Genomic DNA, 17,029 nt, shown 5'->3' on the forward strand with positions numbered 1-17,029 from the left:
CTTCTCACCCCGGGAACTCTCAGCAGGGAGAATGAGGGAGCTGGGGCACTTCTCACCCCGGGAGCTCTCAGCATGCTCCAAACACTTGTTCAGCTGGAGAGGGGCAAGAGGAATCTGGCCCGCAGCCTGTGTCCCTTGCCATCCTTTCTCATCTCCAACCTGAGGACGATTTCCATGGGCTCAACTCTCTATCCCTCTCTCTGCTCTTTTGGCCTCTTTCTTCAATTTCCCAACTACTAGAGTCCTCTGAGAATTCCTGGTGGCCTAGTGGTTAGGAGTTATGGCTGCTACCCAAAAGGCCGGCAGTTCAAATCCACCAGCCGCTTCTTGGAAACCTTCTACTCTGTCCTATAGGGTCTCTATGAGTTGGAACTGACCCGACAGCAATGGGTTTGGGTTTTTGGTGTGTTTTTTTTTTTTCAGAGTTCTCTGAAGTGGCTATAGGATAGCAGCCAGAACAATCCTTCTAGAGGAGGGTGTGGAGTGGGAAGGAAAGGGGAAGGAGTCACCGTGTCCTTTAAACTGCCTCTCCCAAGTACAGAGTGGGGAGGGCAGATTGTAGAAAGCTGAGCCTGTAGGGCCCAGAAAGCTTGACAATGTTGAGTTCTGCCCCAAGGCGGTCAGGATCCGCAGCTGGGGAGACACCCTCCCCGGGATCATCAGGGATCATCGGTTGGCCTGTGTGCCTGTCTCTGTGGCCATTCCCTGCCAATGACAATCTTTTCCCTCTTAAGGCCCCTCTGGCAGTGAACAGGGTGAGATGAGGGACCCTCGCTATGGATAGGACTCCCCCCACCACCTCAGTACCAGTGTTCATCCTGGTCACCATCTTCCTGATACTGCCTGGCTCCTGGTACCCAGAAAGCAGCTTTAAGTCGACAGGCTCTGCAGACTGCCTGTGCCCAGATACCTGCCGTGCCAGCCAAGGGCCCCTTCCTCCCCACCTGCCAGCATCTGGCCTAGGTACTGCCTCTCCTTACTTCTCTCTGCCTCCTTGGTTCACAACATAGCTGAGACCAGAGGGGACCAGGGAGCTCCCTGGGACTCAAACACAGGGCTTGAATCAAAACTCCATTAGCAAGGGATCTAAGAGAAGCCTGAGAACCCAGTAACAAAGCTCAAAGCTTTGGCACCTCTTGGGTCCCTCACACACCTCCTCCTTCATCTGTAGGGAAGAAGGGGTTGCCCTTGGGGCTGTGGCTTCGGGGCTCTGGTGAGGGATTCCCAGCTTCCCAGTCAAGTCCCCCTGCGTCCTCTGCTGTGGCTAATGTGCAGCTTGTCCACCATCCATACAGGCATTCTGGGGAGATTGGATCTTGCTAGTCCAGGGCCTTGGGCCCTGGGCCAAGCTGGAGGAGGGCAGAGAGGCAGTAAGTGGAGATTGGGGGGCATGGAGGGGACCAAGCTCAGGCATGCATGTTTCCAGCCTTGGATGACTTAGTGAAGGTGAAAGCTTCTCTGCAATCAGGACAAGCTCAGGGTGCAGGCCATGAAGCCCCAAACCTTAAGCAAAGCTGTGGGTAGACACGGCAATGCAATATTCACACTGCACACTGAGTAATATGGGAACAAGGATGAGCAGAGAGAGAGCGGAGCTTGGGGAGAAGAGATGTCAGGGAGAAAGGACCTGAGGTATTTCTGGATCCCACAGACATAGGGGAAAACCCATTACAGGGAGACTCAGTCACTTCCCTGCCACTTCCTGTCCCATTCCCATAAAACTTTCCCCATAGTAAGCTGGCTTGGCTATGGCTCTGAGAGCTAGTAAGCACTTGGGATGCTACCCAGGGCTGGAAGGGGGAGGAGAGTTGAGCTTCCCCAAGGAGGAGCCCCAGGAGGCCATAGCTGGTTGGTGTACCAGCACTCTGTCTGCTCCCGTGCCCACTTGCTGGCAATGCTGAGATGGACAGGCCAGTCTCTCCCTCCTCTGAGTCCAGGGTTACCAGCATCTGAAGTCACTTTCCAAACAGGGCCGTGTCGTCATCTATTCCAGGACTGAAGACAGGATGGATGTGTCCACAGCTCCCAAGCAAGCCTGGCCCCCATGGCGCCCCCTCCTGTTCCTGCTCCTTCTGCCAGCAGGGGGCTGTGGCAGCTGCCCCTCCGTGTGTGACTGTGCCTCCCAGCCCCGGGCTGTGCTCTGTGCCCACAGGCGACTGGAGGCAGTCCCCGGGGGCTTCCCGCTGGACACGGAGCTGCTGGACCTGAGTGGGAATCGCCTGTGGGGGCTTCAGCAGGGGATGCTCTCCCGCCTGGGCCTACTGCGGGAACTGGACCTCAGCTACAACCAGCTCTCCACCCTCGAGCCCGGGGCCTTCCGGGGCCTACAAAGCCTACTCACGCTGAGGCTGCAGGGCAATCGGCTCCGAATCGTGGGGCCGGGGGTCTTCTCAGGCCTGTCTGCCCTCACCCTGCTGGACCTCCGCCTCAACCAGATCGTCCTCTTCCTGGATGGAGCTTTTGGGGAGCTAGGCAGCCTCCAGCAGCTGGAGGTCGGGGACAACCACCTGGTGTTTGTGGCCCCGGGGGCCTTTGCAGGGCTGGCCAGGCTGGGCACCCTGACCCTGGAACGCTGCAACCTCAGTACAGTGCCTGGCCTGGCCCTTGCCCGTCTCCCGCGGCTAGTGGCCCTGAGGCTTCGGGAACTGGACATCGGGAGGCTGCCAGTGGGGGTGCTCCGGGGGCTGGGCCAGCTGAAGGAGCTGGAGATCCACCACTGGCCGTCCCTGGAGGCTCTGGAGCCTGGGAGTCTGATGGGGCTGAACCTCACCCACTTGGCCATCACCCGCTGCAACCTGAGCTTGGTACCCTTTCAAGCGCTGCACCACCTGAGCTTCCTCAGGGTCCTGGATCTGTCTCAGAACCCCATCTCGGCCATCCCAGCCCGCAGGCTCAGCCCCCTGGTGCGGCTCCAGGAGCTCCGGCTGTCGGGGGCGTGCCTCACCTCCATCGCCGCTCACGCCTTCCACGGCTTGACAGCCTTCCACCTCCTGGACGTGGAGGATAATGCCCTTCAGACACTCGAAGAAACAGCCTTCCCTTCTCCAGACAACCTGGTCACCCTGCGGCTGTCTGGCAACCCCCTGACCTGTGACTGTCGCCTCCTCTGGCTGCTGCGCCGGCGCCGCCGCCTGGACTTCGGCAGGGCCCCGCCTGCCTGTGCCGGCCCTCAGCACGTCCAGGGGAAGAGCCTGCGTGAGTTCTCAGACATCCTACCTCCGGGACACTTCACCTGCAAACCCGCCCTGATCCGGAAGTCCGGGCCCCGATGGGTCATTGCGGAGGAGGGGGCGCAGGCCGTTTTCTCCTGCTCCGGAGACGGAGACCCGGCCCCCACTGTCGCCTGGAGGAGGCCTCAGGGGGCTTGGCTGGGAAGGGCTGGGAGGGTAAGGGTCCTAGAGGACGGGACCCTGGCGATCCGTTCAGTGCAGCTGCGGGACAGAGGGGCCTACGTGTGCGTGGTCAGCAACGTGGCTGGTAATGACTCCCTGAGGACCTGGCTGGAGGTAATCCAGGTTGAACCACCAAATGGCACTCTCTCCAACCCCAACGTCACCATGCCAGGGGTCCCGGCGCTTTTCTTTCTGGATAGCAGAGGTGTGGCTGTGGTGCTGGCCGTAGGCTTCCTCCCATTCCTTATCTCAGTGACTCTCTGCTTCGGCCTCATCGCCCTCTGGAGCAAGGGCAAGGGCCGGGTCAAACACCACGTGACCTTTGACTTTGTGGCACCCCGGCCCTCTGGGGATAAGAACCCTGGAGGTAACCGGGTCACTGCCAAGCTCTTCTGACCTTTCCTTCCACACTGGGGGCCCGGTCAAGACAGAACCAAGGCTACTTGGACTAGAACTTAGTCCCAAGCAACACAGATCTCCATCACCTCCCGCCTGCACTGTGCCAGCAAGTAACGGTGACTCCTGGTGGAGTACTGGGACAATATTGTCATCTCTTCCCCGAGAGCTCCAGGTTGCTGAAGATATCATAGACCCTGTCATCAGCCCAGCCCTCCGCATCCATTGCCCACCTCTACACCACACACATACACACACACAGAGAGAAAACATAACCGAGGCACCCAGGCTCTAGTCTGCTGGTCTAACCACGAGGCTTCTTCACACCCTTACGGCCTTTAATAACTACTAACAGTTGCCAACTACTGTTACAAGGTTACTTCAGAGGGACCGCTACTTACTGGCTTCTTTGAGTCTCTGCTCTTCCCTCCACCAGACTGACTCCCCGTCTTTTCTGCCCCAGGTACTAGGAACTAGAGCCCAGATCCCTAAGAGTAAGCAGAGGATGGGCGTGCGGGGTGGGGAGGACAGCCTGCACTCTGGCACCGTCTGCACGAGCCTCCGCACCTGCCTCTGTCTTTCAGATCATTAAACCTGCTGCCAAAGGCCATGCTAGTGCAGCCAGAACTAACGTGATCTCTGGAGCTTTCTTTACTTTGGTCTATTTCCGCCCCTGGTGTCTGTCAAATCTTCCCCTTCCTACCTTTTTTGCCTGCTCACTGACCATGGATCCCAATGGCCTTCTTGCCTGATAAACGGCGGTTTGTGAAAAAGGAGCTCCACTGTGCCTGGAGACATCAGCACCCCAAGCCCCAGCTTCAGTCTCAACCCTCTTCCCCACCACACCCCCATCTCTGGAGCTGGGGAAGGACAGATCTCTGCCTCACAGGGGATCCCCAGGCAGAAATCCCAGCCTAGGACCCCCAGCTCCTCCCCCATCATTGTGGTTTATTGACAGGATCGCCTTACCATTCCCTTGCGCAGCTCCTAGTCCCCTTGGGGGAAAGCAAGAAGGGAACGCTTGAAAATGACCACCCAAAGCAAGAAGCTGCTGCTGTCAAAGGCAAGAGACCAGGACTCCAGCAGCGACCAGGCTTGGCGGAATGAGGGAGGGCCCACTAAGCTGTAGTAAAAAGTGGAGGGAAGAACTGCCTGCCTAGGTCATTTCCACCAGCCTTCTGCAGTTTCCCCTTGCTCTGTGTTTAGTGCAGCCCCAGTGGGAAGCTGTCTCTGGATAGAGGTTGCTGTCTCAAGAGCCCGTAGATGGGAGGCGGGACGGGAGGTGGAGCTGCTGACTGCCACAGAGTGTGCCTCAAAAACAGGGCAGAGCCGAGGCAGGAAAAAGGAGAGATGCTGAGAGCTCCGCGTCAGAAGGGGAGGAGTAAAGGGACCAGGGAAGAAGCAGGCAGCAGGGGCGAGAAGTGGAGAATCACGTGGCCCTGGGGAGCCCGTCTCTCTCTGCAGCACCGTCTGCCCCGCGTCCTTAGTTCCCCTCCACCCTCGAGAGCTCCCACCCACCTACACCAAACAATACACCTACTGCGATTGTCCTTGCTGGGAGGAGACTCCGCTCGTTAGAAGATTCCCAGCTCGAACTGTCCTGAGCCGGCACCACGGAGGAGGGGAGGCCGGACTTCACCCGCAGACAATCTCATTAGGGGGACAGGGATGGGAAGATGGCCGGGGCTGGGCTGGAGGCGAATGTGAGAAGCCGGCAGTTGGGAGGGAGAGGCGGGAGACAACGGTACCCCTGAGAAATGGGCACCCCTGAGCCTCCAACCCCTCACCTCACACACAAGCACACACAGTTCAGCTGGCATCCCAGCAACATCCCCCTCTCCATTTCAGAAGGTGCCAGAAAGGTTTCTTGGCCACAGCTTCAGTCTCAACCCTCTCCTCTCCACTCCAGAATCTTCCACCAGCAGCTGATAAGGTCGGGTGCTAGGGATTCTCCAGATGCCCCCTCTGCAATGCAGATAAGGGTGGGAGTAGCACTGCTGTTTGAGAAATGTTCTCCAGGAAGGCCCGAGGCAGTGGGGAGCAGATGACAGTCTCTAGCAGGGAGATGCTGCTGCTCGCCCCCCAAAGTCTCCAGCGCAGTGCCGTCCAGTTGAAATCCAGCGCAAGTCACATATGTCATTTCCAATTATCTAGTATAGCCACGTTAGAAAAGTAAAAAAGAAACAAGGACAATGAATTTTAACAACATCTTTTATTTAACTCAATGGCTCGAAACCATTATCATTTCAACATGTTACCAATCTGGTAAGATTACTACTGAACTATTTTACATTCTTTTTTTCATACTAAGTCTTTGAAACCCACTGTATAATTTACATTGACAGCACCTCTCAGTTCGGTCACTAGACTTCCACCAGAAATACCTGATCTGTATTTAAATTTCATACAATTTACAGTTGAAAAAGTAGAGTCACAGCCCCAAGTTGTTCCAAACATACTTAAAAGTTTTCCAATAACAGAACCAAATATCAGCTTTAAATTTTAAATTAAGGTGAAGTTAATCACAATCTCCATCCCTCAGCCTCATGAGCTACCTCTCCAGCGCTCAATAGTGACATGTAGCCAAGGACTGCTATATTGGACAGTGTAGCTTCAGACACTCCAACCCTGGGCACAGACTCGGGGTCCCTGGCAGAGGTTGGCAAAGCACCTCCTACGAAAAAAGTGCACCCAACCTCAGAGAAGGAGCTGTAGAGTCACCCTCCGCCCCCACTCCAAAATGGTTTGTGCTTGAGTACCACCACGCGTCTGTCAGTCTGTCCTGCTGTGGTGACTTGTCTGTCATTGTGATGCTGGAAGCTATGCCACTGGTATTTCAAATACCAGCAGGGTCATCCACGGTGGAAGGGTTTCAGCGCAGCTTCCAGACTAAGATAGACTAGGAACAAAGACCTGGTGATCGACTTCTAAAAAAAACTGGCCAGTGAAAACCTTATGAATGGCAGTGGAACGCTGCCTGATTCAGAAGATGAGCCCCTTAGGTTGGAAGGTGTTCAAAATACAACTGGGGAAGAGCTGCCTCTTCGAAGCAGAGTTGACCTTAAGGACGTGGATGAAGTAAAGTTTTGGGGACCTTCATTTGCTTATGTGGCATGACTCAGCGTGAGAAGAAACAGGTGCAAACGTCCATTACTAATTGGAACGTGGAATGTATGAAAGCCGTGGTGTTTTCAATTGCCTCGTACGCATATGAAAGCTGGACAATGGACAAGAAAGACCGAAGAACAGATGCCTTTGAATTACGGTGTTGGCGAAGAATATTGAATATACCCTGGACTGCCAGAAGCACTAATAAATCTATCTTGGAAGAAGTACAGCCAGAATGCTCCTTAGAAGCAAGGATGATGAGAGTTTGTCTCACATACTTAGGACATGTTATCAGGAGGGACCTGTCCCTGGAGGACATTGTGCTTGGTAAAGTAGAGGATGAGCAAAACAGAAGAAGAGCCTCCACGAGATGGATTGACACAGTGGCTGCAACAATGGGCTCAAACAACGACTGTGAGGATGGCGCGGGAGCCGGGGAGCATTTCATTCTGTTGTACAGAGGGTCACTCGGACTCGGAACCGACTCAACGGCGCCCTAACAGCAACAGCTAACCTACAGACTGCAGTTCAAACCTACCCGGCGGCGCCACAGAGGAAAGGCCCGGTCATCTGCTTCTGTAAAGGTTAAAAAACCCATTGCCGTGGAGTTGATACTGACTCATGGTGACCCCACGCATTACGGAGTAGAACTGCTCCATAGGGTTCTCTTGGCTGGAATCTTTCCGGAAGCAGATCGCCGAGCCTTTCTTCCACAGTGCTTCTGGGTGGATTAGAACTGCCAACCTTTGCTTAACAGTTGCGTGCAAACCGTTTTTATAGCCAATAAAATCCTATACAGCAGTTCGACTCTGTAACATATGGGGTCTCCATGAGTCAGAATTAACTCGATGGCAACGGGTTTGGTTTTTCGGTTCTTTTTTTTTTTTTTCTTTTAACCCCTTATTCTCCTTTCACAGCCTCTCCAGAGTACCTCCGTGGGCCGGAGCAGGTTAATGTCAGGAGCTTACCGTGGTGAGCACGTCCACAGCTTGTCCCATCAGCAGCAAGCCAGTCCCGTCTACTTTCCGGGAAGGCTGCCGTTAGCTCAGCGGCGGCTGTACAGGCTGTTGCGTGTGTGCGCGCAGTCAGGGACAGGCGTGCTGTGGTGTGTGTGCGGGGATGTACGGCACCACGTGATGGGACAATCCAATGAAGACTGTGACAGAGGAGGACAGGACCGCAACCCCCTGGTTCCGAGTGTGGGACCGACGGCAACTTCACCTTGTTCTTTAATGTTATGTCCATTTGCCCCCCTTTTGGGATGACTGAACTAAGTCCTCCTCGCAACAAGCTCTTCATCACAACCACCTTCACTTGCCGCGTGTGCAGCTTTTACGTCACAGAAAAGGCTTCGAGACTTTTCTTGCACTAAAAGCCCAAAACCAAACCCCCTGCTTGTCAAGTCGATTCCGACTCACAGCAATCCTATAGGACAGAGCAGAACTGCCCCATAGGGTTTCCAAGGCTGTAATCTTTACACAAGCAGACTGCCGCACCTTTCTCCCGCGAAGTGGCTGGTGGGCTCGAACCCCCGACCTTTTGGTTCGCAGCGGAGTGCTTAACCACTGCACCACCAGGGCTCCTTTCTTGCTCTAAAATAAGGCTAAATAAGAACCATAGGTACTTGTTCCCGTGTACCTACAAATTCGACTTAAAGGTAGACTCAGGAACGGATCTCATTGGTAACACAGGGGTTGCCTGTAGCAGAGAGAAGACAAATACCACTCACTGAGTGCCCATTCTCTGTCAGCAGCTTTACAAACGCTTTCTTAGGCAGTCCTCACACCAACCCTGTAAGGTAGGCAGGCATCTCAGCTGGTGGAACTGAAGGTCAGATGGGTTAAGGTGCTCGAGTGCACAGAGATAGTGAGGGAGCTGCCTTTGAACTCAGGACTGACTCAAAACCCACACGCTCTCCACCACGCCACACTGCCCTAGTCACTGTCTGTCTCTCATAATCCCCTTCCCCAGGGTTGCAAGCAGGGCTTTCAAGCAGTTCATTCCAGTTTGAACCCCTGCTGAGAATCTGCATTTCCACCCCAGATATACTGAATCAGAATCTACAGTTTCACAAGGTCTCCAGGTGATTCTTACGTATCATAAAGTCTGAGAACCACTCTTCTACTAGTGGGTCTCAGAAGTGGTCCAGAACCAGCAGCATTAGCATCGCCTGGGATCCGGTTAGAAATTCACATTTTCAGCAAGTGTTCCAACCAGAAAGAATGGGTTCGAAGCCCTGGTTGCAAGATCCGACTTGTGAGAAAGGTGAAAAGTCAGGGGTCATCTCCCACCCCACCCCTCTGAACAACTCTTCAGTGGGAACCGGGATCAGCTGTTGATCCTTGTCTTCAGTCACGCTAATGCACTTGACTCAGGAGGTTGAGGGGATTTTGTCTGTTTGATTTTCCCCCTTCCTCTCAGTCTCTTCCCCTCTCCCAATGTCTTACTGTCCCTGCCTCCGAGACCAGTAGAAAGGAGGAGAAATGCCAAGGACCATTATCATCCTTCCAGATGGACTGAACTGAAATGCCTGGCTCCCAGCAAACCTTTCATGATTAAAAACGGAGGCTCCAGATTTCCTAGTTTTTCTCCTGGGTTCTAACCTCAACGATCTCAGATTAGAGAGGCTGCTCAAGGATTTCCAGTATGGAGTGACAATCTGTGAGCTGTGACAGATTTGAGGGGAATTTGACTCTGCCCACCTTCTGCCCTGGAAACCCTGCTCGGCGCAACCTTCCCGAGGTCATCCCATCCCTCCTTCCACCCCTCTTCTCTTCCGCTTCGGACATGGTCTCACATAAGCTGAGAGAACTCTGTGTCCAAAGATGCTCTGGCAGTATTACATCACTCTCCATTTTGGTCCCTGACATATTCTTTCTCTAATTTCTGACTTCTATTTCTTTCCCTTTGCTGCACTGGATCCCTGACTCAATGGACGAGAGTGCCTGCTGCAAGGCAATGATTCTCAACTTTTCTGCAGAGCCTCAAACCAGTTCATTCTGGTTCGAACCCTTGCTGAAAATTTGCATTTCTAACAAGTTCCAAAGGCGATGCCAATGCTGCTGGTTAGGGACCAATTTGAGAACCAGTAGTAGAGCAGTGGTTCTCAAAATCTATTATACGTAAGAATCACCTGGGGATCTTGTTAAAATGTAGATTCTGATTCAGTACATCTGGGTGGCAATGCACATTCTCAGCAGGGGTTTGAACCAGAATGAACCGGTTTGAAGCCCTGCTTTTCTGAGTTACAGACACCTCTGAGAATACCTGGGGCAAGCTATGAGCTCTCCTTCAGAGTCTGGTGTAAACTATGAACAAAAATATTTATACATTGTCCACAGTCATTCTGAAGCCATTACAGACTCCATGGAATGCAAGTTAAGAACCTCTGCTGGGAGAAGCCTCAAGTGGCTGGGAAAAAGCTGAGGACTTGAGGAGCCCAAGGTCGGGAAGGGGATAAGGTTGACATGTCATGGGGTTGGCAACCAATGTCACAAAAGAATATGTGTATTAATTGTTTAATGAGAAACTAATTTGTTCTGTAAACCTTCATCTAAAGCACAATAAAAATAAAAAAATTTAAAAAGCTGAGAATTAGACTGCCTTTGCTCCCCAGAGTCCATCAGAGGCAAGAAGAAAAAGCTGGGGAGAGCTACAGCGTGAAGCGGACGTTAGCACAGGTAAGAGCGATTGGTAGGGTGGACCCTGTAAGAAAACACACTATTTGCCTCCAGCTTCTCTTCTCCCCGGCTCCTCTTCCCACCAGCACCTGTCTCTTAGGGAGGGCAGGAGACTTTGAGTGAGACTCTTGCTTCAAGGAGTGAGTGTGGTAGTGATTGAGACTGGAGAGCATCTGGGACCAGGGACTCCTGAGTCCTCTTCCTCCAAAATAATTGTAAGGGGAACTAAATAGGAAGACTTAGAGCCAGGTGGTGGGGAAACCCTGGTGGTGCAGTGGTTAAGAGCTACAGCTGCTCATCAAAAGGCCGGCAGTTCAAATCCACCAGGTGCTCCTTGGAAACTCTATGGGGCAGTTCTACTCTGTCCCGTAGGGTCAGTATGAGTCGAAATCGACTTGATGGCAACGGGTTTTTTTACGGGGTGGTGGTGGGAGAAGAGGAGGAGAATCTCTGTCTCCTAGGACACCGCTACAACTTCATCATGCTAATCTGAAGATTAAATAGCAACACCAGCAAAATTAATGATACTAATGCCCATGCTCCCAGTCGCTGGTTTCTGGTAAAGAGTCGTGAGTAATGGGGAAGAAAGGGGTGACTCTTACTTAACCACCTGAATATCGTTTGAATGGACTGTTTGTATGTTGTCCAGCAAGGGATCTATGTGACGCAGCAAAGGCCCTGGAGCCAGAACCTGGGTTTGAGGACCCCTCACTGCCCAGCCCTCTGCTAAGTCTACGGTCCCACTTTGACTTATTGAGTGGAAACCCCTACCCCTTGAACTCTCTGGGCACCCAGAACTAACGTTAATTAGTTTCACCTACTGCCTCCTGCACCCTGTTCAGAACACCCTTCAAGGAGAGAGAACAGATTCTCGCCGGGGATGGGGGTGGGGTGGGGGATTACAATTCACCCAACCCCAGCCTCTCACCACCCAATCTTGCAATCCTGATTTGGGGTCTTACAGGGGGAATGAGGTGACAAGTCCCAAATGCACAGTGGCTTAAGAATAAGTCTGTAATCATTTCACCCAAAGTTCTCTCTTCTACGTCCAGCCTCCCGACCCAGCCAGTTAGGAGCCAATTCTCTTTCCAGAAATTTCCACCTGGATTCTCACTGCTGTGATGATTTAAGAAATTTCTCTGGTGGTTTCATTGTTAATCCTTCCTTCTGGACTCCCACTTCACTTCTTTTTTGCCCAACACCCCCCCGCAACTGGAGCTGGAAAATAATGGGCCCCTAAAGTGGGCCTGGGATTTTTATAGCAACACTGGACATTTTTCTTTGGGTCTGGACTACTCTTTTTACCTTTATTAAAGTAAAAATAGCTCTAGCAATCAAGGCTCTCAAATACCTAGGAACAATCTTAACAAGAAATCCTTAAAGTCTATGTAACAAAAACTTTGAAATGCTACTGATGGGACATCAATGAGTTGAACCAACATATCGGAAGATTCAACAGCATAAATACAACAGCTGTCCCTTCAGTAATCTAAAAATATGTGATTACAATCAAAATAACATCAGCAGTAGAACTGAAAAGTAAATTGTCGTGTAGTCCCACAATAGAGTATTAACACAGTAATGAGAATGAAGGAGCTACCAACTGCACACAATCTTAAGGCTGAATCTTGCAAAAATAATATTGAGCAAAGCAAGCCAGACACAGAAGGGTACATACTGTGTCGATTCTCCATATACATAGCTATAAACAGGAAAAATTAATCTGTGCTATTAGGAATCAGAAGAGTGGTTACCCTTGAGGAGCAGTGACTGGGAGGGGACCCAAGGGTGACTTGTGAGCAGTGGTAATGTTCTGTGTCTTGATCTGAGCGCTGGCTACACAGATGTATTCAGTTTTTGAAAATTCATCAATATATACACTTGTGCACTTTTCTGTACATATATTATAAACCAAACCAAACCCCTTGCCATTGAGTCGATTCCAACTCATAGCAACCCTATAGTAGAATTGCCCCACAGGGTTTCCAAGGAGCGCTGGTGGATTCGAACTGCTGACCTTTTGGTCAGCAGCTGAGCTCTTAAACACTGCGCCACCAGGGCTCCTTTCTTGCACATTTTATTATATATCAATTTGAAAAAACAGTATGGCACTAAAATAGGGATAGACAACTCACTGGAATAAAATGAAAAATCCAGAAACAGACCCAAATACTCATGGCAATTTTGGGTATTATAAAGATAGCATTCAAAACCAAAGGGGGAGATACGGGTTTTCAATACATAGAGCTGAGTAAAACAAAACGAAACAAAATAAAGTTGGATCTCTATCTCACATATTACACCGAAATACATTCCAGAGGACTCAAATATTTACATAGATAAAAAGACACTATAAAAGTATTTGAAGAAACATAGGAGAATTTGTTAATAAGCTGAGAAATAATCTTTCTAAATATGATATGAAACCCAGAAGTTATCAAAGAAAATGCTAATATATTCAACCACATAAAAATTTTAAAAATCTGTAAAAAGATATATGACAGATTGGGAAAATATTTTTAACTTATATATGAACAAAAAACAAATATAAGACTCAATAACCCATAAAAATATGAACAAGGGATATGAACAATTTACAGGAAAATAAAATACAATTGCCACTTAAACATATTAAAAGATGCTCAATCTTAATTAAAAGAAATGAAAATGAAAATTACAAGGAGATACCATTTATACTATTAAACTGTCAAAAATAAAAAAGATTGATAACATAATGTGTGTTATCAAACAGGTCCTTTTCATACATTGCTGACGGAAGAGAAAATTGATAAAACTTCTGAGAAAGGCAATTTGGTAATACTATGGTAACCAAAATCCTCTTCAAATATCACTGGTGGGAAAGAAAATTAGAAAAATCTCTGTAGGAGGAAGGTAATTTGCAAAATTGTATCTATCTAAATTTAAAAAAAAATGCATACAACTTCTTTGATCTAGTATTTACAATCCTAAGTATTTATCACACAGATATACTCATAGAGGAACAAAATGAAGTGTGCTTGCATATCAATATAATGCGAGAAGGCTGGTGAAAGGTATCTTAAAATATCCCTCAGGCATACTATAAAACTATCACTATGAGGCAGATACATAGTGCTGCTGCGGGAAGATTTCTAGAGCATATAAAACGGAGCTCCAAAATAGTAGGTATAATTTGTTATCAATTAAGAAAAAAAGTATATATACATATATATACAAACATACTTGTTAACTATAGAATACCTTGCGAAAAATTCACAAGAAACTGGTAAAACTGGTTGCCTCTGTGGAGGTGAACCAGTGGCTGGTGGAAAAGGAAAAGAAGAGACTTATTCACCTTTTTTCTTTTCGCAGCTTGTGCAATGCGCATGTATTACCTATTCAAATACACGCATTTTTAAAAACTAATAGAAAACGAAATACTGAGGCCCAAAGACATGTCCCTAACGGACCCAAGATGCGATCTCGTCTTCATTCAGCCAACGCTGAATGCGCCCATTAGGTGCACAGAGATTGCCAGATTACAAGGAGCGCCCACCCCGTAGCTCGGCGCCGGGACGGGGTGGGGGTGCCGGTGGGGGCGGGCGCAGGGCCGGCTCGCGAGGCTCCCGGGCACAGAGGCCGCAGCAGCAGGGCCCAACCGTTCTTAACCGTCCAGGGACCAGACGGCGGCTGGAATTCCGCCTTTTACAGCAAACCGCCGCCGGCCAAAACCCAGCCCCTTGGTCGCCCCCACAGGCTCGGACCTCGGCGCCCGCCGCCGGGACCGGATTCCCTCGCTCCCCAGGGCAGGGTGGGCCCCGGCGCCCGCGCGACGCGCCACCCCTCACACGGGGCCGTGGGGACCGGGTCTCATCTCCATCCCTCCTGCTGCGAAGGTCCACACCGCCTGGCTGTTCCTGGCAGAGGAATACGAGAGCGGATGCTCGGTGTCGACGGCGCAGCTCCTTCCCCGCGGCCCGCTCTCCAGCTACAAAGCATATTTCATGTTTTCAAACAAAGACAATGTTTCCCATATCTCCTGAGTCCCTGTCACAAGCTGGGGGACCAATCGAGGCAAAAGATGGCAAGAGGAAACAAGTGGCGGAGCATCGTGCCACAGGACGCTGCTATCGCGATGGTCACGGGTTGGGGAGTGGCACTAACTTGGGAGAAAGGCGCTGACTTTCTGCGATCTGTGACACGCAGGAGTCATTTCACACCCTCGCACCTAGTTCCCAGCCTTAGGAGCGCCGGTTTCTCCCCCAGGGTTTAGGGGGTGGAAACCTCCTCGGTCATTGGCCTAGAGATGAGCTGCCAGGGCTCCTTGCAGCCTCTAATTGGCTGTTTAATTCTCAGCAGGTGCCGTCCCAAATAACAATGCCCGCTTTCCCTGAATCCTATTGGCTGGCATGGTGGGCGGGCTTTGAACGCCGTGCGGTAATTGGGTATCAGTACGCAGCGGCTGCGTCGCTCAGGGCAGCGCGTGGATGGATTGGTTGCGGCGGGGAACGCGATTGGTTGGACCGTGAGCAGGGCGTTGATAGGTGCGGGCGGGTGGCGAGGGCGGGAAGTGGCGGCTGGAGCGAGGCCGGCGGGGCCCGGAGTCGCAGTGTTCGTGGGAGGAGGTGACTGCAGCTGGGCGAGGTGCGAGGCGGAGCGCGCGACGGCGGACTCGAGGACCGGTAAAAGCGGGGCCCGGGAGCGGAGGTCTGGGGAGTGGGACAGGCTGGGTCTGGGGCCACCTGGCGACATGGAGGCCGAAACGCAGGGTCGAGGGGGAGGAAAGCGACCGAGGAGCCCCTGGGCGAGTTGAGGGGGTGTGGCCGAGGGGCCGCGGTCAGAGCCTGTCCTGGGGCAGCCTTACCCCCAGGAGCTGGTAACCCTAACCCAGAGGGAATGCTCTGGTGCCGGGGACCCCCAGTCTGTTGGGGCTCTTTGATCCTTTTTAAGACGGAGAACCACCATCAGATAATCAGTTTGCTTTTTATTTTCCCCAGCTTTTTGTTTAGTTATGCTGTTTACAGTCGTCAGAATAATAGATTGGGGTTTTGCTTGTTTTTCCAGTTTCATTCCTTAATACATAGATCATCATCGTGGGGTTTGATTTCTGTGATTCCTGTGCCCCTTAAGCATGAATCGTGGCCAGAAAAGGGGGCGTGAAAGACAGACAACATATTGATTTGAAAGGAAATGTAGCAAGGATGAGAAGATCGAATGAGCTGCTTCAAATCAGCAAGCATATGGCCTGGTTTTAGTACTTTGTTGGTTCTGGTTATTACATAATGACTGAGTTATTCTTGCCTTCATGGAGCTCACAATGTGATTTGACTCCGAAATATGTTTATGAAATAATTTAAAAATAAGCCTCAGTCAGATACCAGATGGTTGTTAGCAACTGTTTAATACAAATGTCAGGAAATTTCAGAGTTACCTTTTTCTGAAAACCATTTAGGTTTTGCATTTCTCTCTCAGAGATGGTCCACATGTGTGTGGTCTTAAAAAAATATGGTCTTAAGTTCTGGTCATCTCTTCTTCCTTCCCATTCAATTCTAATGAAATCAAACACGAGCTAGCATTCAGTACTATACAGTGGTCTCTGTCTCCATCATATTATTTCACACTTTATTTCTTTTTTTAAGAAAAACTTATAACAGTGTGAAAGGATATGTAAATCATAAATAATAAATAAAACCATCCTTAATCAAGTAGATAATCAGTCTCTGAGATAGCTGATAACTCAGTTAGCAGAAACTTGGTTTGTAATATCTGAAGAGGAGTTAGTGAAATTTAGCTTCTGGTTCAAATAGAAATCCCCCAACAGATTTATCCTGGTCATCGACGTTCATCTTCTTGCCATCCCACCACCATATCATTAATATTCTCTATCTCAAACACCATCTACCAGGTGTTCAAACTAGACACCTGCTAGCCAACTGCTTGACTCCCCCCTCTACCTTGGTATAAAATAATTGCTAAGTTGTGTGGATTCTACCTATTAACAATCTAAAATCCATCTACTTCTCTCCATCACCTGGACTAACCTCCAAACTGGCTTCCCCACCACCCACTGTTTTGTTGCTGTGTGCCAGGGAGTCGATTCCGACTCATAGCGACCCTATATGACAGAGTAGAACTGCCCCATAGGATTTCCTAGGCTGTAAATTTCCACCCCAGATATACTGAATCAGAATCTACAGTTTAACAAGATCCCTAGGTGATTCTTACGTATAATAAATTTTGAGAACCACTGCTCTACTAGTGGTTCTCAGAATTGGTCCCTAACCAGCAGTGTTAACATCACCTGGTAACTTGTTAGAAATGCAGATTGTTGGCAGGGCTTCCAACAGCCCAGTTCAAAGCCCTGGCTGTAATCTTTACGGGAGCAGATCTCCAGGTCTTTTCTCCTGTGGAGTCTGCCTGGTGGGTTCGAACCACCAACTTTTTCGTTAGCAGCCAGAGGCCTAGTGAGGGTGA

General features: G+C 50.4%; 1 protein-coding gene across 1 annotated transcript in view; it reads left to right on the plus strand.

The window, feature by feature from the left end:
* LINGO4 (leucine rich repeat and Ig domain containing 4) overlaps positions 1 to 4,318 on the plus strand; it is a 6,835-nt gene extending 2,517 nt beyond the window's left edge. Inside the window, exon 2 of the mRNA XM_004389526.2 lies at positions 1,994 to 4,318. Within this exon, the coding sequence (XP_004389583.1) occupies positions 2,007 to 3,788 (1,782 nt within the window). The 5' untranslated portion in view covers positions 1,994 to 2,006 and the 3' untranslated portion in view covers positions 3,789 to 4,318. The remainder of the gene's footprint in view (positions 1 to 1,993) is intronic.
* Positions 4,319 to 17,029: the final 12,711 nt, after the last annotated feature.

Source organism: Trichechus manatus, unplaced genomic scaffold, assembly GCF_000243295.1.
Source record: "Trichechus manatus latirostris isolate Lorelei unplaced genomic scaffold, TriManLat1.0 scaffold00250, whole genome shotgun sequence".
NCBI classification, from domain to species: Eukaryota; Metazoa; Chordata; class Mammalia; order Sirenia; family Trichechidae; genus Trichechus; species Trichechus manatus.